Consider the following 27,290-nt stretch of genomic DNA (forward strand, 5'->3'; position numbering starts at 1 on the left):
GCAAGCTTCCAAATCCACCCTAGCTCGGTGGATCAAGGAACCAATTCTTGAAGCCTACCGTTCTGCTCGGCTTCCGGTTCCCTCAGGGCTGAAGGCCCATGCTACCAGAGCCGTGGGTGCGTCCTAGGCATTACGACACCAGGCTACGGCTCAGCAGGTGTGCCAGGCGACTACCTGGTCGAGTCTGCACACTTTTACCAAACACTATCAAGTGCATACCTACGCTTCGGCGGACGCCAGCCTAGGTAGACAAGTCCTTCAGGCGGCGACGGGCCACCTGTAGGGTAGGGCTGTTTTTACGGTCCTATCACGAGGGGTTATTATACCCACCCAGGGACTGCTTTTGGACGTCCCAATTGTCTGGGTCTCCCAATTAGGAGCGACAAAGAAGAAGGGAATTTTGTTTACTTACCGTAAATTCCTTTTCTTCTAGCTCCAATTGGGAGACCCAGCACCCGCCCTGTTTGCTTAGGGATTTTTGTTGGTTCGGGTACACATGTTGTTCATGTTGACTGGTTTCGGTTCTCCGATGTTCCTTCGGATTGAATTTGTTCTTAAACCGGTTATTGGCTTTCCTCCTTCTTGCTTTGGCACTAAAACTGAGGAACCCGTGATCCCACGGGGGGTGTATAGGCAGAAGGGGAGGGGCCTTACACTTTTAAGTGTAATGCTTTGTGTGGCCTCCGGAGGCAGTAGCTATACACCCAATTGTCTGGGTCTCCCAATTGGAGCTAGAAGAAAAGGAATTTACGGTAAGTAAACAAAATTCCCTTCTTCTCCTAGTGAACTGGCTGGTCCTGACCACGGACGCCAGCCTCCTAGGCTGGGGAGCAGTATACCGGCACCACACTGCTCAAGGACGTTTGACGCCCCCGGAGTCTTTCCTACCCATAAACATCCTGGAACTCCGCGCGATCTTCCTCGCGCTCAGAGCGTTCTGCCCTCTGCTAGCGGGTCGTCAGATTCGAGTCCAATTGGACAATGTGACAGCTGTAGCCTATATCAATCGGCAGGGGGACACCCGCAGCAAAGCGGCTTATCTCGAGGCCCACAAGATCCTCAGCTGGGCCGAATCGACGGGATCAGTGATATCAGCGGTACACATACCGGGGGTAGAGAACTGGGCAGCATACTTTCTGAGTCGCCAAGGCCTGGCTGCCGGAGAATGGTCTCTCCACCCAGATGTGTTTCTACACATCTCCACTCGCTGGGGCACACCAGACATGAATCTAATGGCCTCAAGGTTGAATGCAAAGGTACCCGCGTTCATAGCCAGGTCACGCGACCCGCAGTCCATCGGCGCGAATGCTCTAGTCTGCTCCTGGCACCACTGCCTTACATATTTCCATGCCATCCCACCTCCTTCCCAACCTCACCACTATCCTTATTCCAGCCTTAACCCACCTCTTCAACCTATCTTTAACGACTGGAACCTTCCCCTCTGCCTTTAAACATGCAACAGTCACACCTATCCTAAAGAAACCTTCCCTCGATCCAACCTCTACTACCAGCTATCGCCCCATATCACTGCTCCCACTTGCCTCAAAACTCCTGGAACAGCATGTCCACTTTCCTCCCACCTCTCCTCTAACGCTCTCTTTGACAACCTACAGTCCGGCTTCCGTCCACATCACTCTACCGAAACTGCCCTGACTAAAATCACAAATGACTTGCTTACTGCCAAAGCGAACAAGCACTTCTCTATACTCCTACTCCTAGACCTGTCCTCAGCCTTCGATACCGTTGACCACTCCCTCCTATTACAGACCCTCTCTTCCCTTGGTGTCAGAGATCTTGCCCTCTCTTGGATCTCTTCATACCTCTCAAATCGCACTTTCAGTGTCTCCCACTCTCACACAACCTCCTCATCCCACCATCTCTCTGTTGGCATCCCTCAAGGCTCTGTCCTAGGACCCCTACTTTTCTCTATCTACACATTTGGCCTGGGACAACTCATAAAGTCCCATGGCTTCCAATACCACCTATATGCCGATGACACCCAGATCTACCTCTCTGGCCCTGATGCCACATCTCTGCTGTCCAAAATCCCGAAATGTCTATTTGCTATATCCTCCTTCTTCTCCTCTCGCTTCCTAAAGCTCAATGTGGCCAAAACTGAACTAATCATCTTTCCTCCGTCTCACCTACACTCTCCACCTGATCTATCTATTACAATAAATAACACCACGCTCTCGCCAGTACCCAAAGTTCGCTGCCTCGGAGTGACCTTTGACTCTGCCTTATCCTTCATACCACACATCCAATCCCTCACCACCTCCTGCCGTCTTCAACTCAAAAATATTTCCAGAATCCGCCCTTTCCTCAACTTGCAATCTACTAAAATGCTAGTGCATGCCCTCATAATCTCCCGCCTCGACTACTGTAACATCCTCCTCTGTGGCCTCCCTGCCAACACGCTCGCCCCTCTCCAGTCCATCCTTAACTCTGCTGCCTGACTTATCCACCTCTCTCCTCAATACCACCCCGCTTCTCCCCTCTGCATGTCCCTCCACTGGCTTCCAATCTTCCACCGTATCCAATTCAAACTTCTAACACTGACCTACAAAGCTGTGCATAATCTTTCCCCTCCGTACATCTCCGAACTACTCTCCCACTACACTCTAACACGTCACCTCCGGTCCTCCCAAGATCTCCTCCTCTCCTCCTCTCTCATTCGCTCCTCACGCAACCGACTCCAAGACTTCTCCCGAGCATCCCCAGTCTCCTGGAACTCGCTGCCTCAACACGTCAGACTATCCCCTACCCTTGCAAACTTCAAACGGAACCTGAAAACGCACCTGTTCAGAAATGCCTACAATCTACAATGAACTCGCTGCCGCCCGACCACCGTGCGGAGCTGCCGCCCGACCACTGTGCGGAGCTGCCGCCCGACCACCGTGTGGAGCTGCCGCCCGACCACCGTGTGGAGCTGCCGCCCGACCACCGTGCGGAGCTGCCGCCCGACCACCATGCGGAGCCGCTGCCTGACTTACACCCCACCTATTGTCTCCTCCCCATAATCCTATAGAATGTAAGCCCGCAAGGGTAGGGCCCTCTTCCCTCTGTACTAGTCTGTCTACTGTAACTTGTATACGTATTTCTTCGGCGCTCCATTGGGAGACCCAGCCGATTGGGTGTATAGCTACTGCCTCCGGAGGCCACACAAAGTATTACACTAAAAAGTGTAAGGCCCCTCCCCTTCTGCATATACACCCCCCGTGGATCACGGGCTGCTTCAGTTTTCATGCTTTGTGCGAAGGAGGTCAGACATCCACTACAGACGGGGGTGCAGTCTCTCCTTCAAGGCCAGTCACACCCCTTAAGACGCCTCATGCAGAGGCAGTCCTTTTCGCGCAGTTTCATCTGCGTCCACTTCTATAGGACATTCTTCGCCAATGGGATGGGAAGTCAACGTCCCTAGACAGGAACGTACCCCTTTCTCAGACGGGCAAGGACTCTCTTCAGAGGAGTCCACCCTTCAGATCAATGTTCTGGAAATCTGGGCAGGGTATCTTGCCCTGCAAGCCTTCCAGCAGAGGCTGGAAGGCAAACAGATCCGAATTCAGTCGGACAACTTCGCAGCGGTGGCATACATCAACCACCAAGGCGGAACACGCAGTCGGCAAGCCTCCCAGGAAGTCCGGCGGATTCTGATGTGGGTGGAAGACAGAGCATACACCATATCCGCAGTTCACATCCCGGGCGTAGAAAACTGGGAAGCAGACTTCCTCAGTCGCCAGGGCATGGACGCAGGGGAATGGTCTCTGCACCCGGACGGGTCTCAAGAAATCTGTAGCCGCTGGAGGAGGCCGGACGTCGACCTAATGGCGTCTCGGCACAACAACAAGGGCCCGATTTTCATGGCGCGGTCTCACGATCAAAGAGCTCGGGCGGCAGGCGCCTTAGTTCAGGATTGGTCGCAGTTCCACCTACCCTATGTGTTTCCCCCTCTGACACTGTTGCCCAGAGGGCTACGCAAGATCAGCTCCGATTGCCGCCGCGCCATCCTCGTCGCCCCAGACTGACCGAGGAGGTCGTGGTACCTGCATCTGTGGCATCTCACGGTCGGCCAACCGTGGGCACTACCAGACCGGCCAGACTTACTGTCCCAAGGGCCGTTTTTTCCATCTGAATTCTACAGCCCTGAACCTGACTGTGTGGCCATTGAGTCCTGGATCCTAGCGTCTTCAGGATTATCTCAAGACGTCATTGTCACCATGAGACGGGCTAGGAAGCCGACGTCTGCCAAGATCCACCACAAGACGTGGAAGATATTCTTATCTTAGTGCTCTGCTCAGGGAGTGTCTCCCTGGACATTTGCATTGCTTACTTTTCCTTCCTTCCTGCAATCTGGTTTGGGAAAAGGTTTGTCGCTCGGCTCTCTTAACGGACGAGTCCCAGCGCTGTCTGTATTCTTTCAGAAGCGCATAGTACGACTTCCTCAGGTACGCACGTTCCTGTAGGGGGTTTGTCACATTGTCCCTCCGTACAAGAGGCCGTTAGACCCATGGGATCTGAACAGGGTACTATTTGCTCTCCAGGAGCCGCCCTTTGAGCCTCTGAGGGATGTTTCATTTTCTCGACTTTCACAGAAAGTGGCCTTTTTGGTAGCGGTCACGTCTCTTCAGAGAGTGTCCGAGCTAGCAGCGCGGTCATCCAAAGCTCCCTTCCTGGTGTTTCACCAAGACAAGGTAGTGCTGTGCCTGATTCCGGGGTTTCTCCCTAAGGTGGTATCCCCCTTTTCATCTCAGTCAGGATATCTCCTTACCTTCCTTTTGTCCTCATCCAGTTCATCGATATAAATTGGTTTTGCATTTGCTGGATCTGATGAGAGCGCTCAGAATCTACATTTCCCGCACGGCGCCCCTGCGCCGCTCGGATGCACTCTTTGTACTTGTCGCTGGTCAGCGCAAAGGGTCGCAGGCTTCCAAATCCACCCTGGCTCGATGGATCAAGGAACCAATTCTTGAAGCCTACCGTTCTGCTGGGCTTCCGGTTCCATCAGGGCTGAAGGCCCATTCTACCAGAGCCGTGGGTGCGTCCTGGACATTACGGCACCAGGCTACGGCTCAGCAGGTGTGCCAGGCGGCTACCTGGGCGAGTCTGCACACCTTCACCAAGCGTTATCAGGTGCATGCCTACGCTTAGGCGGATGCCAGCCTAAGTAGAAGAGTCCTGCAGGCGGCGATTGCCTCCATGTAGGGAAGGGCTGTTTTTACAGTCCAAACTTGAGGTATTAATTTACCCACCCAGGGACTGCTTTTGGACGTCCCAATCGTCTGGGTCTCCCAATGGAGCGCCGAAGAAGAAGGGAATTTTGTTACTTACCGTAAATTCCTTTTCTTCTAGCTCCAATTGGGAGACCCAGCACCCGCCCCTGTTCCTTCGGGATTTTTGGTTGTTCGGGTACACATGTTGTTCATGTTGAATGGTTTCAGTTCTCCGATGTTCCTTCGGATTGAATTGTTTAACCAGTTATTGGCTTTCCTCCTTCTTGCTTTTGCACTAAAACTGAAGCAGCCCGTGATCCACGGGGGGTGTATATGCAGAAGGGGAGGGGCCTTACACTTTTTAGTGTAATACTTTGTGTGGCCTCCGGAGGCAGTAGCTATACACCCAATTGTCTGGGTCTCCCAATTGGAGCTAGAAGAAAAGGAATTTACGGTAAGTAACAAAATTCCCTTCTTTGTATGTAACCCCCTTCTCATGTACAGCACCATGGAATTAATGGTGCTCTATAAATAAATAATAATAATAATAATAATATTTCCACCTCTACCCCTGCTGCCGCGGGTAATCAGGAAGATCAAGGCAGAGGGAGTCCCGGTGATACTGATAGCACCGGACTGGCCCAGTCGCGCCTGGTTCGCCGAATTAGTACAAATGCTCACAGACGCACCGTGGCGCCTTCCAGACATCCCAGATTTGCTGGCCCATTTCCCATCAGAACTCCAGAGCCCTGAAGCTGACGGCATGTCCATTAAGACCTGGGTATTAACAAGAGCGGGATTCTCCCCCGTGGTTATTGTCACCATGATCTGCGCCCGAAAGCCTGCTTTATCCCGCATTTACCACCGTACGTGGAAAATCTTTTTCATGGTGCAGGGAAACTAACATCCAGCCTATGCCTCTGGCCATCCCCAGAATTCTCGACTTTCTACAGTCTGGCTTGCAAGCGGGGTTGGCTCTCAGTTCCCTTTAAAGGGCAGGTCTCAGCGCTCTCAATCTTCTACCAATGCTGCCTGGCTCAAAAACCGCAAGTCAAGACCTTCCTCCAGGGCGTTTCCCATCTAGTTCCCCCATACAAACAGCCGCTGGAACCATGGGACCTCAACCTCGTTCTGGACGGTCTCCAGAGGTCTCCCTTTGAACCCCTCAAGGAATCCTCCCTTGCTCTTCTTTCCTGGAAGGTAACATTCTTAGTGGCAATTACATCCATCAGACGGGTTTTGGAGCTGGCAGCACTCTTGCCGCGAGCCTTTTCTGATCTTTCACCAGGACAAGGTGGTTCTGCACCCCCTTCCGGATTTCCTTCCAAAGGTTCTTACCCCGTTTCATTTGAACGAGGACATTGTTCTGCCTTCCTTTTGTCCACACCCGGTTCATAGGGTGGAAAGGTCTTTGTATTCGTTAGACCTCGTCAGAGCTCTCAGATATTACATATCCAGGACAGCCCCCTTTAGGAAAACTGACTCTTTGCTCGTCATTCCTGAGGGGCCTAAGAAGGGACAGGCAGCTTCAAAGGCGACACTGGCGCGCTGGATTCGCTCTGCGATCCAGGAAGTCTACCGCTTGCAACTCAAGCCCATTCCTAGTGAAGCCCATTCCGGGCTCATTCCACGCGAGCAGTTGGTGCTTCGTGGGCCATTCGGCATCAGGCTTCAGTGGAACAGGTGTGTAAGGCTGCGACCTGGTCTAGCCTACATACGTTTTCAAAGCATTACAGAGTCCATACCCAGGTTTCAACTGAGGCAAATCTGGGTAGGAAAATTCTGCAAATGGCAGTAGAGCACCTCTCTCAGTAGGCGCTCCAGGCTGTCTGATACTGGTTCCTAGTCCTTCGGTTATGTTGTCTTTTTTTTTTTTTATATTTCCCACCCATGGACTGCTTTAGGACGTCCCATGGTCCTGTGTCCCCCAATGAGGCGTCAGAGAAAAACGGATTTTTGTGTACTCGCTGTAAAATCGTTTTCTCTTAGCCATCATTGGGGGACACAGCACCCACCCTGTTGCCCTGTTGGGCCTTGGTTCTCTCAGTACCTTATTTGGTTATGACTTTTTTTTTTTCTCATGTTCCTCTGAGGTAAGTTTTTACCGTTTTTTTTCTCCTACTGCTTGTGTACTAAAACTGAGCTTGCCTGGCCCGGCCAGGGGGTGTATACTGCAGAGGAGGAGCTATGCTTTTGCATCTACTTAGTGTCTTCCTATGGATAGGCAGCATAACACCCATGGTCCTGTGTCTCCCAATGATGGCTAAGAGAAAACGATTTTACGGTTAGTACACAAAAATCCGTTTTTTGGCGTTTGGAATTTTTTTGCCACTACGCCGTTTACTGATCAGATTAATTGATTTTATATTTTGATAGATTGGGCATGTCTGAACGCGGCGATACCAAATGTGTGTGTGTGTGTGTATATATGTATGTATGTATGTTTATGTGTGTATATATATGTATGTATGTATGTGTGTGTGTGTGTGTGTGTGTGTGTGTGTATATATATATGTATGTATGTATGTATGTATATATATATATATATATATATATATATATATATATATATATATATATATATATATATATATATATATATATATATATATATATATATATATATATATATATATATATATATATATATAGCCTTATTCTGTCATGCTCCGAAATTGTGTCCTTACGGTGACACAAAGCTGATTGGCCGCTGGGCTCGCCATGGCCCCGCCCCCCCACACAGATTGGCCTCTCGCCCCGGCTCTCTGCAGGCCCCGCCCCCCTCACGCAATGCACGCTCGCTCTGGCCCAACTGACACGTAGCTCCGACTCCCAGGTGAGTACACACACTCGCATCACATCACACTCACTCTCACACACACCTCACACATCACATCCACACACTCACAACATCCTGGGATATCGCTTGCTTCTACACCGGCTCCGTCAGGATCCCAGCAGCGCCAGACATAACCTTGCGATGCTGGGATCTTGACGGAGCCCGTGAACGCTGGTAACCATTATACACATCGGGTAACTAAGGTCCCTTAGTTACCCGATGTGTATCATAGTTACCAGTGTACACCGGCTCACACTCACTCTCACACTCACTCTCACACACACCTCACACACACACACCTCACACACACACACCTCACACACACACACCTCACACACACACACCTCACACACACACACCTCACACACACACACCTCACACACACACACCTCACACACACACACCTCACACACACACACACCTCACACACACACACCTCACACACACACACACCTCACACACACACACACCTCACACACACACACACCTCACACACACACACCTCACACACTCACAACATCCGGAGATATCGCTTGCTTCTCGGCCTTGATACTGTGCTGTGAGCTTCCAGGACCTGCCGGAGGATCACATGGCCAGAAGCATGTGGTATCTCCGGATGTTGTGAGTATGAGCGTGTATGTGCAATATCGTCAGTGTGTGTGTGCGTGAGTGTATGCGATCAGGTGTGTGTGAGTGTATGCGATCGGGTGTGTGTGGGTGTGTGTGTGGGTGTGAGTGTATGCGATCGGATCTGTGAGTGTCGGCAGAGGAGCACAGCGTGCTGGAGGAGGCTGGGAGGAGAGAGGCTGATCCTGGGGAAGGCTGGGATGGGGAGGCTGATGCTGGAGACGGAGAGGCTGATGCTGGAGACGGAGAGGCTGATGCTGGAGACGGAGAGGCTGATGCTGGAGACGGAGAGGCTGATGCTGGGGACGGAGAGGCTGATGCTGGGGACGGAGAGGCTGATGCTGGGGACGGAGAGGCTGATGCTGGGGACGTTGAGGCTGATGCTGGGGACGTTGAGGCTGATGCTGGGGACGTTGAGGCTGATGCTGGGGACGTTGAGGCTGATGCTGGGGACGTTGAGGCTGATGCTGGGGACGTTGAGGCTGATGCTGGGGACGTTGAGGCTGATGCTGGGGACGTTGAGGCTGATGCTGGGGACGTTGAGGCTGATGCTGGGGACGTTGAGGCTGATGCTGGGGACGTTGAGGCTGATGCTGGGGACGTTGAGGCTGATGCTGGGGACGTTGAGGCTGATGCTGGGGACGTTGAGGCTGATGCTGGGGACGTTGAGGCTGATGCTGGGGACGTTGAGGCTGATGCTGGGGACGTTGAGGCTGATGCTGGGGACGTTGAGGCTGATGCTGGGGACGTTGAGGCTGATGCTGGGGACGTTGAGGCTGATGCTGGGGACGTTGAGGCTGATGCTGGGGACGTTGAGGCTGATGCTGGGGACGTTGAGGCTGATGCTGGGGACGTTGAGGCTGATGCTGGGGCAGCATGGCGGATGGAGCACGTTGGGGAGTGCGCAGCATGGCGGATGGAGCACGATGGGGGGTGCGCAGCATGGGGGATGGAGCACGATGGGGAGTGCGCAGCATGGGGGATGGAGCACGATGGGGAGTGCACACCTCCCCCCAACACGCACGCACGCACGCACGCGCGCGCGCGCACTGCACAACACACCACACACACACACTGGGAACCACAAACAACTGCCCTACACAGACACCCACACACACAGACAACGCTGCACACACAAATATACGCACATACCGCACAACACACACATTGCACAAAACATACCTCCCCCCAAAACACACCACACACACACAAACCGCGCAACACACACACACCGCGCAACACACACACACACCGCTACAGACACACAGCGCTCCACAAACAACGCAACACACAAACACCCCTCTCACCCCCCATCACACCCAGACAACATCCAGAACATGTACAGCGCCCTACACAAACACTTGGTAACTACACATAACAACATATATATATATATATATATATATATATATATATATATATATATATATAACAAAAATCATACATGAACTACACAATACGTAAATTCTAGAATACCCGATGCGTAGAATCGGGCCACCTTCTAATATATATATATATATATATATATATATATATATATATATATATATATATATATATATATATATATAATATATATATAATGAGATAAAATATTTTTAACCCTTTAATTTGCATTGGTTCGAAAAGGGGGTGATTTGAACCTTTTTAGGTTTTTGGGGTTTTTTTTAATTTTTTTTTTTTATTTTACTAGTCCCCCTATAGCTATCAGCAATCCGATCGCTCTGATCTATCTGCTGATCACAGCTATACAGCTGTAAACAGCAGATACGGTCACTTCCTGCTTTACTGGCCTCCAGGCCGAGTGAAAACGAAAGTGAAACGTCATAGTTGCAGGCGTCATCGCAGACTTTGACAGCGAGATGTAACGGGTTAATGTTACGGGTGGAATGCGATTCCACTCATAACATGCAGGCACACATGTCAGCTGTTGAAAACAGCTGATATGTGCACGGATCGCCGCACCCTGCCCGCGGCAGTGGGTGGGGCTTAACGGCACACGATCCATGACTGATAGATCCGTCAAAGGTCGTGAAGGGGTTAAGCATGTAGTGACCACAGGTTGGTTCAGTGGTGACTTTTCATACTGTATTAGTTTTTCCTGCATTGATATTGATAGCATTATTTTTGTTTGCAGTTGAAGGGGTCCTCCTTGACTTTTACATTCAAGGCCTATTTTTAGAATAGGAAGATATTGTTTGATCAATGGGGGTGTAATGTCTAGGACCCTCACCAGTCGGTAGTAGTGAGCAGATGCAACATTAATGTGTTGCGTCGCTATAATTCATTACCCTGCCACAAAGGCTCTGTGTGTAGCCAGCAGTACCAGACACAGCCGCCGGCGCGGATGAGCTGAATTCATGTACACCAGAATGATCATATGGCGCTCATCTGCAGAGATTCCACTGTTCAAGGCAGTCTGTCCCGGTGAACCCCAAAAACAAGACTGTATGCCTGCACTTATCTTGTGTACTTCTAGAGGCCCTTTGGAAATGTTGTTCTAAAAGATATTTGTATATTTATTACATTTTTTTTTTTTAATTTATTTATTTTTTAGGACTTGGAAGAGTTTAAAAGATTGACAAATTGTGTTCTCCCAAGGTAAGATTTACTAATATACAGTGTGTAGTAATATAATTATATAATTTGCTAGATAATGTAAGGAAAGATTGTAAATAGGGAATTAATGTGACAAGGTGAGCCCTCATGATAAAGGTTATGTTCACCTGGAAGGGTTCTGTGCACAACCAACAGTAAAAACTCAGAAACCCAGCTGCTGTAGCCCTGATACAGACCGTACTTCAATATATGAGCTGGAAGGGTTAAAAAGCTGCACTGCCGTGTAAAGATAAATGCAGGATCTTCAATATGTGACTTTAAGCAATGCGTTTCGCAGTAACCAACTTCATCAGATTCATGACATCTGACATGTAATCCCGATGAAGGTTACTCCGAAATGCATTGATTAAAGTCACATACTGAAGATCCTGCATTCATCTTCTTTACATGGTAGAGCGGCTTTTTAACCCTTCTAGCTCGTATAGTTGTATCATTTGGGCAGGGTGATAGAGTTGCATTATCAATACACCAGATGTTGACAGTGAATTATATAGTTACACACGTGGTCAAAATTGTTTTCACCCCTCGTTTAATTAAAGAAAGTTCCACAATGGCCAGAGAAATAACTTGAATCTGACAAAAGTAATAATAAATTAAAAAATCTATGAAAAGGAACACGTGGAAGTCAGACATTGCTTTTCAACCATGCTTCCACAGAATTAAAAAAAAAAAAATGAAATAAAACTCATGAAACGCCTGCACAGAAATGATTGTATCCCTGAAAATGTGACAAAGGGAGATGTTAAATTAAGGTTTGTCCACTAATTAGTATCACAGGTGTCTACAATCTTGTAATCAGTCAGTGGGCCTATATATAGGGCTTCAGATACAGTGCTGTTTGGGGACATGGTGTGTACCACACTCAACATGGGCCAAAGGAAGTGAAGGAAAGAGTAGTCTCAGGAGATTAGAAAGAAAATTACAAACAAGCATGTTAAAGGTTAAGGTTATAAGACCATCTCCAAGCAGCTTGATGTTCCTGTGACTACATTTGCACACATTATTCAGAAATGTATGATCTATGAGACTGTAGCCAACCTCAACATGGCCACATAAGGAAAATTGATGATAAATCAAAGAGACGGATATACGAATAGTAACAAAAGAGCCCAGAAAAACTTCTAAAGAGATTAAAGGTGAACCTCAAGCTCAAGGAACATCCGTGTCAGATCACACCATCCGTCGTTGTTTGAGCCAAAGTGGACTTCATGGGAGACGACCAATGAGGACACCATTGTTGAAAAAAAATCCTAAAAAAGCCAGACTGGAATTTGCAAAACTACATGTTGACAAGCCACAAAGCTTCTAGGAGAATGTTCTGTGGACAGATGAGACAAAAATTGAACTTTTTGGCAAGGCACATCAGTTCTATGTTCACAGATGGAAAAATGAAGCATATCAAGAAAAGAACACTGTCCCTACTGTGAAATATGGAGGCGGTTCTGTTATGTTCTGGGGCTGCTTTGCTGCATCTGGCACAGGGTGTCTTGAATCCGTGTATGGTACAATGAAATCTCAAGACTATCAAAGGATGCTAGAGAGAAATGTGCTGCCCAGTGTCAGAAAGCTTGGTCTCAGTCGCAGGTCATGAGTCTTGCAACAGGATAATGACTCAAAACACACAGCTAAAAACACCCAAGAATGGCTAAGAGGAAAACTTTGGACTATTCTGAAGTGGAATACTATAAACCCTGACCTAAATCCTATTGAGCACCTTTGGAAAGAGCTGAAACGTCTGGAAAAGGCAACCTTCAAACTGAGACAACTGGAGCAGTTTGCTCTTGAGGAATGGGCCCAAATACCTATAGAGGGGTGCAGAAGTGTCATTGACAGGTACAGGAATCTTTTGATTGCAGCGATTGCCTCAAAAGGTTGTGCAACAAAATATTAAGTTAAGGATCCATCATTTCTGTCCAGGCCGATTTCTAAACCTTTTTTTTTTTATTTTTTAAAAAATTTTGTGGAAGCAGAAAAGCAGCCATGTCTGACTTTCATTTGTTCATTTTTATAGATTTTTCTTTGTCGCTCCATTGGGAGACCCAGACAATTGGGTGTATAGCTACTGCCTCCGGAGGCCACACAAAGTATTACACTTTAAAAAGTGTAACCCCTCCCCTCTGCCTATACACCCTCCCGTGCATCACGGGCCCATCAGTTTTATGCTTTGTGTTGAAGGAGGCACACATGCACACAAGCTCCACATTTTAGTCAGCAGCAGCTGCTGATTGTATCGGATGGAAGAAAAGAGGGCCCCCCCACAGGGCCCCCGGCATGCTCCCTTCTCACCCCACTGAGTCGGCGGTGCTGTTAAGGTTGAGGTACCCATTGCGGGTACAGAGGCTGGAGCCCACATGCCGTTTTCCTTCCCCATCCCTTAGAGGCTCTAGGAGAAGTGGGATCCTAACCGGTCACCATTCACTGGGACCGAGCTCCATCCGCAGCCCCTGGGGGAATCTGACGGACAGGAGACTGGATATCATCAGGGACAGGGCCCTGCATCCATAAGGTACTCTGTGTCCCCTTAGGGACGGTGCATGCAGCGCCTGTGTTACAGATGCCGCAGCGGCTCCTATGTGGTTTGTGAGACCGGGACTACCGCGCCGACCGCGCCTGTTTGCCGGCCGCGTTTTTTACTTTAGTCCCCGACTTTTGCGGCCTAGTACCATATACTCCCGCCCCCGGGCCTGCCAGTCAGGGGTAAGGGCGGGACGGCCGACTGGACGTCGGCAGTGAGGGCTGGAGCATACTTTGGTATCCTCCTCCCCCCTCACTGTGAACTGTGGGGCACCAGTTTCCCGCACTTTATTAGGCACGCCCACGGCTCCATCCTCCCCTCAGAACTCTGGCAGCCATTGTTATAATCACTTCTGCCGGTGGGGGATTTCAGAACGAGCTCCGCAGTTCTGGGAGAAGTGGGATCCTAACCGGTCGCCGTTCACTGGGACCGGGCTCCCTCCGCAGCCCCTGGGGGAATCTGACGGACAGGAGGCTGGATATCATCAGGGACAGGGCCCTGCATCCATAAGGTACTCTGTGTCCCCTTAGGGACGGTGCATGCAGCGCCTGTGTTACAGATGCCGCAGCGGCTCCTGTGTGGTTTGTGAGACCGGGACTACCGCGCCGACCGCGCCTGTTTGCCGGCCGCGTTTTTTACTTTAGTCCCCGACTTTTGCGGCCTAGTACCATATACTCCCGCCCCCAGGCCTGCCAGTCAGGGGTAAGGGCGGGACGGCCGACTGGACGTCGGCAGTGAGGGCTGGAGCATACTTTGGTATCCTCCTCCCCCCTCACTGTGAACTGTGGGGCACCAGTTTCCCGCACTTTATTAGGCACTCCCACGGCTCCCTCCTCCCCTCAGAACGCTGGCAGCCATTGTTATAATCACTTATGCCGGTGGAGGATTTCAGAATGAGCTCTGCAGCTCTGGGAGTCCCAGGCAGGGAATCTGGTGGACACACCACCGCTTGGGGCGGTTGGTAAGCCACACCAGTTGTCAGGTGCTGGCCCCCCTTGGGTGCCGAAGTGTGTGTATGTATATATATGTATATATATATATATATATATATATATATATATATATATATATATATATATATATATATATATATATATATATATATATATATATATATATATATATATATATAATACATTTTCTCTATTCGGCAGCATTATTTGCTTTTGGCTATATCTCTAAGAGGAGACAACAGCATGTCGTCCGCAGAAAGCAAGGGTGCCAAGGCACAGGCTTATTATGCAACCTGTCCCTCTTGTGCGGCTATGTTACCTGCAGGTTCCACCTACCCTCATTGTGACAATGCTCGGCCCCTGTGGCACTCACTCAGCCGAAGCCTCCGGCACTGGTGGGACCCTCGGCTCAGGTGGTACCGCCGGTTTCCACTGCACAGATGGAAGGGACAGAGTTTACATTTTTGACTGAGAAACTCTGAGTCGCTTCACATTCCATGGCTCAGTCTATGGACAGATGGTCTGCTAAGATACTAGAAGCTTGGCAGTCCAGACCGGTAACACAGGGCCAGGGCACTGTGTGTTCATCGCCCCCAGGCCCCTCTCGGTCGGTACAGCAAAGGGCTCCTGGGGTGGCACCCAGATCCCACGGTGAGAACTCCGACACGAACCGCAGCCTCAGACAGGCTAAGCGGGCTTGCTGGGAACCTTCCCCGACTTCATCACGCGGTTCGGGGTCTCAGCATGAGGACTCTCTGGAGGATGAAGCGGAGGTCGCAGCTCAGGGCTCTGATCCTGACGTTGCTCTCAATCTGGATACACCTGAAGGGGACGCCATAGTAAATGACCTTATAACGTCCATCAACCAGGTGCTAGTCCTTCTCCCCCAACTCCACCTATAGAGGAGTCGGCTTCACAGTAGGAGAAACACCAGTTTAGGTTTCCCAAACGTACCCGGAGTGCGTTTTTCGATCACTCTAACTTCAGAGATGCTGTCCAGAAGCACAGAGCATTTCCGGACAAGCGCTTTACTAAGCGCCTTAATGACACACATTACCCTTTCCCCCCTGACGTAGTTAAGGGTTGGGCTCAGTGTCCCAAGGTGGATCCTCCAGTCTCCAGACTGGCGGCTAGATCCGTAGTATTAGTGGCAGATGGTTCATCGCTCAAGGATGCCACTGACAGGCAAATAGAGCTCATGATGAAATCCATCTATGAAGCCATAGGCGCATCTTTTGCTCCGGCCTTCGCAGTCGTGTGGGCACTCCAAGCTATCTCAGCTTGTCTGTCTGACACTAATGCGGTCGCACGTACCTCTGCCCCGCAGGTTGTGTCTTTGACTTCTCAGGCGTCGGCTTTTTCGTCCTACGCCATGAACGCCGTCCTGGACTCTGCGAGCCGTACAGCGGTAGCATCCGCCAATTCGGTGGCAGTCCGCAGGGCCATGTGGCTACGCGAATGGAAGGCAGACTCTGCTTCCAAGAAGTTCTTAACCGGTTTGCCATTTTCTGGCGACCGTTTGTTTGGCGAGCAATTGGATGAAAAACCGATGGGTGAGAGACATTCCGTCTCACGGTTACAGGATAGAGCTCAGCTCTCGTCCTCCGACTCGTTTCTGCAGATGGAGTTGTGATCCCCGTTCCGCTTCAAGAACGTGGTCGCGGTCTTTACTCCAACTTGTTCGGGGTACCAAAAAAGGACGGATCATTCCGGTCCGTTCCGGGCCTCATTCTGCTCAACAGACACGTGAGAACCAGACGGTTTCGGATGGAATCTCTCCGCTCAGTCATCGCTTCGATGTCCCAGGGAGTCTTCCTAGCATCAATCGACATCAGGGATGCTTATCTCCATGTGCCGATTACACCAGAGCATCAACGCTCCCTGTGTTTCGCCATCCGGGTCGAACACTTTCAGCTCGTGACTCTGCCTTTCGGCCTGGCGACAGTCCCACGGGTCTTCACCAAGGTCATGGCATCAGTGGCGATGGGCCTACACTCTCAGGGACACTCGGTGATCCCTTACTTAGACGATCTCGTAAGTCAAGGCACCCTCCCGGGTGGCATGTCAACACAGCCTGAACATTGCTCTGGAGACTCTCCAGAGGTTCGGGTGGATCATCAATTTCCCAAAGTAAAAATTGACACCGACCCAATCACTGACTTTCCTCGGGATGGAGTTTCATTCTCTCTGAGATAGTGAAGCTACCGCTGGACAAACAGCGTTCGCTGCAGACAGGGGTGCACTTTCTCCTTCGGGCCCAGTCTCACCCCTTGAGGCGCCTCACGCGCTTCCTAGGGAAGATGGTGGCAGCAATGGAGGCAGTTCCCTTTGCGCAGTTTCATCTGCGTCCACTCCAATGGCACATTCTCCGCAAATGGGACAGGAGGTCGACGTCCCTAGACAGGAACGTCTCTTTCACTGGCAGACAAAACCTCTCCTCAGTGGTGGCTTCTTCCCACTTCTTGGTCGAAAGAAAAATCCTTCCTGCTCCCATCCTGGGCTATGGTCACGACGGACGAGAGTCTGTCAGGGTGGACAGCGGTCTTCCGCCACCACAGGGCTCAGGGAACCTGGACTCTGACAGAGTCCTCCCTTCAGATCAATGTTCTGGAGATAAGGGCAGTGTAGCTAGCCCTAAAGTCGTTCCAGCGGTGGCTGGACGGCAGGCAGATCCGGATACAGTCGGACGACGCCACGGCGGTCGCGTACATCAACCACCAGCACAGAGCGCTGGCGGCGTACGCATCAGTTCAGGACTGGTCGCAATTTCGACTGCCTTATGTATTTCCTCCTCTGGCGCTGCTGCCCAGAGTGTTACTCAAGATCGGGTCCGACTGCCGCCGCGCCATTCTCGTCGCTCCAGACTGGCCGAGGAGGTCGTGATACCTGGATCTGTGGCACCTCACGGTGGGTCGACCGTGGGCACTCCCGGACCGACCAGACTTGCTGTCTCAAGGGCCATTTTCCATCTGAATTCTGCGGTCTTCAACCTGACTGGGTGGCCATTGAGTCCTGGCTCTTAGCGTTCTCAGAGTTATCTCTATCACGCCTTTCGCAGAAGGTGGTCTTCCTAGTGGCAGGCACATCACTTCGGAGAGTGTCTGAGCTAGCAGCGCTGTCATGCAAAGCCCCCTTCCTGGTGTGTCGCCAGGATGAGGTGGTTCTGCGTCCGGTCCCGGAATTCCTACTTAAGGTGGTATCCCCCTTTTCTTCTCAATCAGGATATCTCCTTACCTTCTTTTGGCTCTCATCCAGTTCACAATTGTGAAAAGGATTGCACTTGTTAGATCTCGGGAGAGCACTCCGGCTTTTCTTTTCGCACACTGCGCCCCCGCGCCGTTCTGATGCGCTCTTTGTTCTTGTCACTGGCCAGCGTAAGGGGTCGCAGGCTTCCAAGTCAACCTTGGCTCGGTGGATCAAGGAACTGATCCTTGAAGCCTACCGTTCTTCTGGGCTTCCGATTCCTTTCGAGCTGAAAGCCCATTCTACCAGAGCCGCAGGGGCATCCTGGGCATTGCGTCACCAGGCTACGGCTCAGCAGGTGTGTCAGCACTACCTGGTCGAGTCTGCACACTTTCACGAAACACTATCAGGTTCATGCCTATGCTGTGGCAGATGCCAGCCTAGGTAGGCGAGTCCTTCAGGAGGCGGTTGCTCTCCTGTAAGAGAGGGCCGTTTTTTCGGCTCTTTTTATCGAGGTATTCTTTTACCCACCCAGGGACTGCTTTTGGACATCACAATTGTCTGGGTCTCCCAATGGAGCGACAAAGAAGGGAATTTTGTTTACCGTAAATTCCTTTTCTTCTAGCTCCTATTGGGAGACCCAGCACCCGCCCCTGTTCCCTTCGGGCTGTTGTTCTTTTGTGTACACATGTTGTTCATGTTGAAGGGTTCTTTTGGTTCATGGTTTCAGTTCTCCGAACATCCTTCGGATTGAATTTACCTTAGACCAATTTATAAGTTCCTCCTTCCTGCTTTGGCACCAAAACTGATGGGCCCGTGATGCACGGGAGGGTGTATAGGCAGAGGGGAGGGGTTACACTTTTTAAAGTGTAATACTTTGTGTGACCTCCGGAGGCAGTAGCTATACACCCAATTGTCTGGGTCTCCCAATAGGAGCTAGAAGAAAAGGAATTTACGGTAAGTAAACAAAATTCCCTTCTTCTTCATCGTTCCTTATGGGAGACCCAGACCATGGGTGTATAGCTTCTGCCTCCGGAGGACACACAAAGTACTACACTAAAAAGTGTAGCTCCTCCCTCCTAGCATATACACCCCCTGGATGACCAAATCTAGCCAGTTCAATGCTTTGTGTTCAGGAGGCACACATCCACACATGCATTCTCATCTGATTTTCATTTTAAAGAGTTTGAAGAAAAGCGGGTCCAAGCCTGGACTCCCGGCATGTCCCTTCTCACCCCACTGTGTCGGCGGTGTTGTTAAGGTTGATTTCAAGGCTGGAGCCTTACATGCCGCGCTCCTTCGCCATCCCTCGGGCTCTGGCTTGAAGTGGGAGCCAACACGGTTCTCACTGCTTTGCAGGAGACCGGTCTCCATCCGCAGCCTTTTCAGGACCCTGCCGGACGGTGCACTCATCCCTCAGGGACCTGGCCCTGCGTCTCATAAGCTAAGTATTGAGACGTTATTGTCAGGGGGGTCCCTTGTACTTTAATGTTGGGGAGAGTGTGTTTTGTACTATTTGTGACATTTCCGGCCGGTTCTCCGGTTTTCACCAGAGAACCGCGCCGACGGTGCCTGAGCGCCGGCCGCGTTCTAAAATTTAGGCCCCGGCTTCGGCTGCGGCCTAGTTTCGGTTTCACTGCCCCTGCATGTCAGTCATGCAGAGGGACAGTGCGGCGCCGCCCACCGGCCGTTCAGCTCAGGGGAAGACACTCCTCTCTGAGGAGATGTTTCCCTCCCCTGTATATCCCCTTGGCCCTCCGGTTCCCGCTCTTGGGCTATGTCCCGCCGCCCCCTCCTCACTCCAGCGCCATTTTATCAGCGTTCTCACACTGATCGGCGCTGGCTGCTGCATCTCTGCAATCTGTCTGGGGGTCCGAGCTGTGGAATCCGGAGGGCACATAAAACGGTCTGGTAAGCCACAACCTCTGGTTGTGGACTTTATTATACACTCTCTGGGGGTCATTCTAAAGGAGTGTATTCTTTACTGCAGAGCCTCCACCTCGGCAGCATGTCTCACACTAGGAGCAAGGCTGCAAGGCTGTACTCTATGCACTGCATGTAAGCTCGTACTGCCTGAACCGAGCACATACCCTCATTGTGATGCCTGCTCTAACATGGTGGTGCCTCAGCCTGGAGTCTCCCCAGTGGTCCCTCCGGCTGCTCCGGCCCCGGTGGCTGAACCCCCGGCTTGGGTTGAAGTGTTTTCTAAATCTATCTCCCAGTCCTTCGCCGACTCCATGGGACAGCTGTCCCGGACTCTGCTGACCATGCATCAGCCCCCTTCTCAGGGTGCCTCTGCTGCTTCGGCTCGCTCTGCAGAGCTCACAGAGGATTCTTCATCTGCTCCGAGACCCCGTCCTCCTGAGAGGAGACTCAGGGACCCCTCTCCTTCCTCGTCCCGCGACTCCGATTCACGAGTCGACCCGCAGGACGAGGAGGATGTCTTTACTGGGGGCTCGGACGCTACCTCCATGTGCCCCATTGATTTGACCTAGGGTGACGCAGATGTGAGTGACTTGATTGCGTCCATTAATTCTGTACTGGACCTCAATCTGCCAGCATCAGAGGAGCAACCCTCTCTGGCAGAAAAGCACCAGTTTACCTTGCCTAAGAGAACAAGGAGTGTGTTCTTTAACCACTCCAGTTTTCAAGCCACTGTGTCCAAGCCCAGAGCCTGTCCTGACAAACGCTTTCCAAAGCGTGGTTCTGACGACCGTTATCCTTTTCCACCAGAGGTGGTCAAGGAGTGGGCTCCCTCACCAAAGGTAGACCCTCCGGTATCTAGACTCTCAGCCCGGACAGTTGTATCTGTGGCTGATGGCACCTCACTTAAGGATCCCACTGACCGCCAGGTTGACCTCCTGGCCAAGTCTGTCTATGAGGCGGCAGGGGCCTCGTTCTCCCCATCCTTTGCAGCAGTGTGGGCTCTCAAAGCCATCTCTGCTTCCCTAGAGGAGATGCATTCCCTCACTAGGGACTCTATGCCTGAATTGGTTGCCTTAACTTCCTAGGCTACAGCCTTTTCAGCCTACGCCATGTCTGCCATGCTGGAGGCCTCTCACCGCACTGCGGTGGCCTCCGCTAATTCCCTCGCTATCCGCAGGATCTTGTGGCTTCGACAGTGGAGGGCAGATGCTTCCTCAAAGAAGTACCTTGCTGGGCTCCCTTTTGCTGGGTCCAGGCTGTTCGGTGAACAACTGGATGAAATAATTAAGGAGGCTACTAGCGGGAAGAGTACTTCCTTGCTGCAGACTAAAACCAGGAAACCTGTCCAGGGCAGGAACCAGTCGAGGTTTCGTTCCTTTCGTTCCTCCAACTGGTCGTCCGCCAAGCCCTCGGCCTCGTCCACTAACTCAGCCAAGGACCAGAAGCCCTCCTGGCGCAAGAAGCCGCGTCCACAAAAGACCGCAGGAGGTGCTGCCACCAAGGCAGCCTCCTCTTGACTATCTGGCCGAGCCAGCAACGTCCTTGGTCGGTGGCAGGCTCTCCCACTTTGGCGACGTGTGGTTTCAACACGTCTCCGATCAGTGGGTGCGGGATATCATCTCCCACGGCTACAGGATAGAATTCTCTTCCAGCCCGCCAAACAGATTTTTTCTGTCAACTCCCCCCTGCTCCAAGGCCGCCGCGTTCTCTCAGGCCGTGGCATCCTTGCAGGCCAGCGGAGTGATCGTACCGGTTCCCGCCAGGGAACGGTTCAGAGGTTTTTACTCAAATCTCTTCCTGGTCCCCAAAAAGGACGGTTCCTTCCGGCCCATCCTGGATCTCAAGCTTCTCAACAAGCATGTTCAGGTGCGGCACTTTCGCATGTAGTCTCTGCGATCAGTCAATTGCCTCAATGACCCAAGGAGATTTCCTTGCATCCATCGACATCAGATATGCCTATCTGCATGTGCCAATTGCAGTTTCACACCAGCGTTGGCTACGTTTTGCAGTCGGAGAGGAACATTTCCAATTCGTGGCTCTCCCCTTCGGGTTAGCCACTGCCCCTCGAGTATTTACCAAGGTCATGGCAGCAGTGGTTGCGGTTCTGCACCTCCAGGGGTTGGCAGTGACTCCTTACCTGGATGACCTTCTTGTCAAGGCTTCATCCAGCGCAGACTGTCAGCGGAGTGTCTCGCTCACTCTCGCCACTCTTGTCCAATTCGGGTGGCTTGTCAATCTGCCCAAGTCCACTTTGACCCCGACCCAAGAACTCACGTACCTGGGGATGCAATTCGAGACTCTGCCGGCACTTGTCAAGCTGCCCTTAGTCAAACAGCAGTCCCTCCATCTGGCGGTGCGCTCTCTGTTGAGGCCCCGCCGTCATTCCATCAGGCACCTCATGCAGGTGCTGGGTCAGATGGTGGCGTCAATGGAAGCGGTTCCCTTTGCCCAGTTCCATCTGCGTCCTCTGCAGCTGGACATTCTCCGCTGTTGGGACAAGCGGCCTTCTTCCTTGCACAGGTTGGTGGCTCTGTCGCCACAGACCAGGAGCTCTCTTCAGTGGTGTCTTCGGCCCCTCTCTCTGTCTCAGGGACGCTCCTTTCTGGCCCCGTCCTGGGTGATCCTCACCACGGATGCCAGTCTAACCGGCTGGGGAGCAGTATTTCTCCACCACCGAGCACAGGGCACTTGGACTCCGTCCGAATCAGCCCTCTTGATCAATGTGCTGGAAATCAGAGCTGTGCTCTTAGCTCTCGTAGCCTTTCACCATCTGTTGGCGGGCAAGCACATTTGAGTCCAGTCAGACAACGCGACAGCGGTTGCCTACATCAATCACCAGGGCGGGACTCGCAGCCGCCTGGCAATGTTGGAGGTTCAACGCATCCTTCAGTGGACGGAGGACTCCAAGTCCACCATATCCGCAGTCCATATCCCAGGCGTAGAAAACTGGGAGGCAGATTATCTCAGCCGTCAAACCGTGGACAACGGCGAGTGGGCTCTGCATCCGGCAGTGTTCCGGTCGATCTGCCGCAAGTGGGGAACTCCGGAAGTGGATCTAATGGCATCCCGGCACAACAACAAGGTCCCGGTTTACGTGGCTCGCTCCCACGATCCTCAGGCCTTTGCAGCGGACGCGCTGGTTCAGGATTGGTCCCAGTTCCGTCTGTCTTACGTGTTTCCCCCTCTAGTTCTCTTGCCCAGAGTCCTGCGCAAGATCAGAATGGAGGGCCGTCGGGTCATCCTCATTGCTCCAGACTGGCCCAGGCGAGCTTGGTACCCAGACCTGCTCCATCTGTCCGTAGAGGTGCCGTGGCATCTCCCGGACCGTCCAGACCTTCTCTCACAAGGTCCGTTTTTCCGCCAGATTTCTGCGGCGCTCAGATTGACGGCGTGGCTCTTGAGTCCTGGATCTTGACGGCTTCTGGTATTCCTCCCGAAGTCATCTCCACTATGACTCAGGCTCGGAAGTCTTCCTCGGCAAAAATTTACCACAGAACTTGGAGAATTTTCCTGTCCTGGTGTCGTTCTTCCGGCCACGCCCCTTGGCCTTTTGCCCTGCCGACCCTTCTGTCCTTCCTACAGTCTGGTCTGCGGCTAGGACTATCCCTCAATTCTCTCAAGGGACAGGTCTCGGCCCTGTCAGTGTTGTTCCAGCGGCGTATCGCCCGGCTGGCTCAGGTGCGCACCTTCATGCAGGGCGCATCTCACATCATTCTGCCTTACCGGCGACCTCTGGATCCCTGGGACCTTAATCTGGTCCTCACGGCCTTGCAGAAACCCCCTTTTGAGCCACTTAGGGAGGTTTCTTTGTCTCTTCTTTCACAGAAAGTGGTCTTTCTAGTGGCTATAACTTCCCTCAGGAGAGTCTCTGATTTGGCTGCGCTCTCCTCTGAGTCACCTTTTTTGGTTTTTCACCAAGATAAGGTGGTTCTTCGTCCGTCTCCGGACTTTCTTCCGAAGGTGGTATCTCCTTTCCACCTTAACCAGGATATTTCCCTGCCTTCCTTTTCTCCGGCTCCTGTTCATCGCTTTGAAAAAGCGTTGCATACTCTGGATCTGGTGCGGGCGCTCCGGATCTATGTGTCTCGCACCGCTGCTCTTAGGCGGTGCACCTCTCTCTTTGTGCTGACGACTGGTCAGCGTAAGGGCCTCTCGGCTTCTAAGCCGACCCTGGCTCGCTGGATTAGGTTGGCCATTTCCAATGCCTACCAGTGTTCTCAAGTGCCTTCCCCGCCGGGGAGCAAGGCACACTCGACCAGAGCTGTCGTTGCCTCTTGGGCTTTCAGGCACCAGGCTACGGCTCAGCAGGTCTGTCAGGCTGCCACTTGGTCCAGTCTGCATACCTTTTCGAAGCACTACCAAGTGCATGCTCATGCTTCGGTAGATGCGAGCTTGGGCAGACGCATCCTTCAGGCGGCTGTCGCCCACTTGTGAAGTTAGGTTTCGCCTACTTCTCAGTTTTCTGTTTATTCCCACCCATGGACTGCTTTGGAACGTCCCATGGTCTGGGTCTCCCATAAGGAACGATGAAGAAAAAGAGAAATTTGTTTACTTACCGTAAATTCTTTTTCTTATAGTTCCGACATGGGAGACCCATCACCCTCCCTGTTGGCAGTTTTCTTGTTCCGTGTGTTTTCACCGGCTGTTGTTGTAGTCAGAGGTTCCAGTTGTTCAGGGTTTTGCTCTGTCTCTACTTGTGGGTGGATGTCCTCCTTCAGCTTTTGCACTAAACTGGCTAGATTTGGTCATCCAGGGGGTGTATATGCTAGGAGGGAGGAGCTACACTTTTTAGTGTAGTACTTTGTGTGTCCTCCGGAGGCAGAAGCTATACACCCATGGTCTGGGTCTCCCATGTCGGAACTATAAGAAAAAGAATTTACAGTAAGTAAACAAAATTCTCTTTTTTTTATTACTTTTGTCAGATTCAAGTTATTTCTGTGACCATTGTGGATTTTTCTTTCATTGAACGAGGGGTACAAACAATTTTGACCATGTGTATTAAAGCAGAGGTCTCAGTCTACTCCGATCCTCGCCTCTACAGCCGGTGCGTCACCGGTAACATTGGTATGTTCAATATGCCAGTCTGTTTCCTAGCTCCTGATTATGTTTAAACTTTTTAATGTCTTCATAATTCTTTTTTTTTTTTTATTTTAAAAAATTAAGTCGTCTTTTTTTATGCTTTTCAGAGTGCTGGACACAAAGCTCATGGCGTCTACACAACCCTTTAAGGTAGTGTTCTGATCAGTTCTTGGCGTAACATATGATGGGAACCAGTTCTTGGTTCTAGCTGTTTCTGTTGTTTTGCTTCCTTCAGGTCAGTTGTTGCATTGGATCCGTCGTTCTTGAGATGGCAACTGATGCAACGGATGTGTTTTTCACAGGATTCCGTTTACAGGAATCCTGTGAAAAAACTGATCAGTCGCGTCCGTTACATCCATTGTGTATCCGTTTGATGGATCCGTCGTAATCCGTATGTGTTCGGGAAAGCCCAATGGGTGTGCCAAACATGCTGGGCATGCTCAGTAGAGCATGACTGAATCCAGCACTGGATTCCGTCGTGTGACGGATTACGACGGCATCCAGCACCATAGACATACATTATAGCTTGTGATGGATGGCGATGGACACCTGCGGAGTCCGTATTTTTTGCCGATCCAAAAAACGTTACATGCCGCGTTGCTCCCGCCTGACAGTCTGTCACTAAACGACTGATCTGTCACGCGGCGGGCGCAATACAGGGCCATCCGTCGCTAATAGAAGTCTATGGGGAAAAAAACGGAGTCCTGCAAAATATTTTGCAGGATACCGTAATTCCTCAAGGCGACAGAAGCAAAACAACGGAAATGCGAACATAGCCTTACACTTTCTATGTACGTACTTGTCCTTTATGGATGTAATCAGCTTGTGTTTCCCTTGTCTATAGAGGGATCTTTATGTATACACACCTGTACTCCACTCGTCACTGCAAAGTATAAAAGTTTGCCCTTTTTTCTGCCAGTTTCAATGCTCCATATTCTAGGACTGATCCCTAAAATGCTGGTCCTGTGGATATATAGCAGGCCTTCATTGTGTGCTCCATCATGCATTTTATTTAAACCCTGGCAACTAATTGATGAACTGATCCCATTTGTTTCCATGAAATTATTCCCTCCTGTTGAGCTGCACAAGCCTAGAGGCTGGATGGCAATGTTTAATGGGAATCTTTCAGCAGGTTTTTACTATGTAATTTGATGGCCACATGAGGTAGGGACAGAGACCCTGATTCTAGCAATGTAGTATTTTGCTTACTGGGTTTAGCAGTTGTGATGGAATCCGTTTTCTCTAGCAGAGCTTGTAATACTGAGCCCTATGTAATCCCACCCACACCACGGATTGGCAGCTTTCTGTGTACATTGTGCATTGTCATCTGCTAATCAGTGATGGGGGCGAGATTGGAGCAGGAAGCATGAGCTTACTTAGTCCTGTAATCTTATTCTTTGGTTGTTAAAACACTGATTTTATTGAAACCGCAAAACAAAGCCTAGTAAGTGATATATTGCTGGACTCGGGGTCCCTGTCTTTACATCATGGGGCGCGCCCCTGTTGAGTTTCCCCTTTTAAGATGTTTTCTTCACTCATGCCTTTGTGAGGGACGCATTATAGCTTGCTACCACTAGGAGGCAGATAATAAGCTACATTAGGTGTCAGCTCTTCGTCCTTCAGACACTTTGCTAATAGGTTTTTACAAAAACAGTAGGAGAAGTCAGTAGAAGGTAAACTGGTTGAAAGATAGTGTTCATAGGATGCAGACCTTCTCCTTAGTTTATTTTTTCTTTCACTTTAGTTGGGAAATAGTGAAGACATAATCTCTCTTCTTATCCCCCCAGTGGGGAGGGAGAACCGTTCTAAATCATCACACTAAAGGCCCATTTACACGCTACGCTAGCGAGCGTACCCGCTCCCGTTATTTGTTGGTCACGGGCAAATTGCTGCCCGTGGCGCAGAATATCACTAACACCCGTCACACACACTTGCCTTCCTAGCGACGTCGCTGTGGGCGGCAAACAACCTCTTTGTTAAGGGGGAGGTTCGTGTGCTGTCACAGCGACGTCACACAGCGGCCGACCAATGGAAGCGGAGGGGCTGAGACCAGCCGCATTAACGACACTCCCACCTCGTTGCCGGAGGACGCAGGTAAGCTGTTGTTCATCGTTCCCGGGGTGTCACACGTAGCGATGTGTGCTGCCTCAGGAACGACGAACAATCTACGTCCACAACGACCAACGAGATTATGAAAATGGACGACGTGTCAACGATCAACGATTAGGTAAGTATTTTTGATCGTTAACACTCGCTCGGAGCTGTTACACGCAACAACGTCGCTAACGACGCCGGATGTGCGTCACGAATTCCGTGACCCCGACGACCTATCGTTAGCG

At 51.1% G+C, this 27,290-nt stretch overlaps 1 protein-coding gene across 2 annotated transcripts in view; it reads left to right on the top strand.

Annotated features, from left to right (window-relative positions):
* The window catches only part of PARN (poly(A)-specific ribonuclease), a 242,473-nt gene that overhangs the window by 100,281 nt on the left and 114,902 nt on the right, over positions 1-27,290 (top strand). For both annotated transcript variants that reach the window (XM_075319112.1, XM_075319113.1), the window contains exons 14-15: positions 11,234-11,277; positions 25,059-25,101. In XM_075319112.1, the coding sequence (XP_075175227.1) occupies positions 11,234-11,277; positions 25,059-25,101 (87 nt within the window). The remainder of the gene's footprint in view (positions 1-11,233; positions 11,278-25,058; positions 25,102-27,290) is intronic.

This window comes from Anomaloglossus baeobatrachus, chromosome 7, assembly GCF_048569485.1.
Source record: "Anomaloglossus baeobatrachus isolate aAnoBae1 chromosome 7, aAnoBae1.hap1, whole genome shotgun sequence".
NCBI lineage: Eukaryota > Metazoa > Chordata > Amphibia > Anura > Aromobatidae > Anomaloglossus > Anomaloglossus baeobatrachus.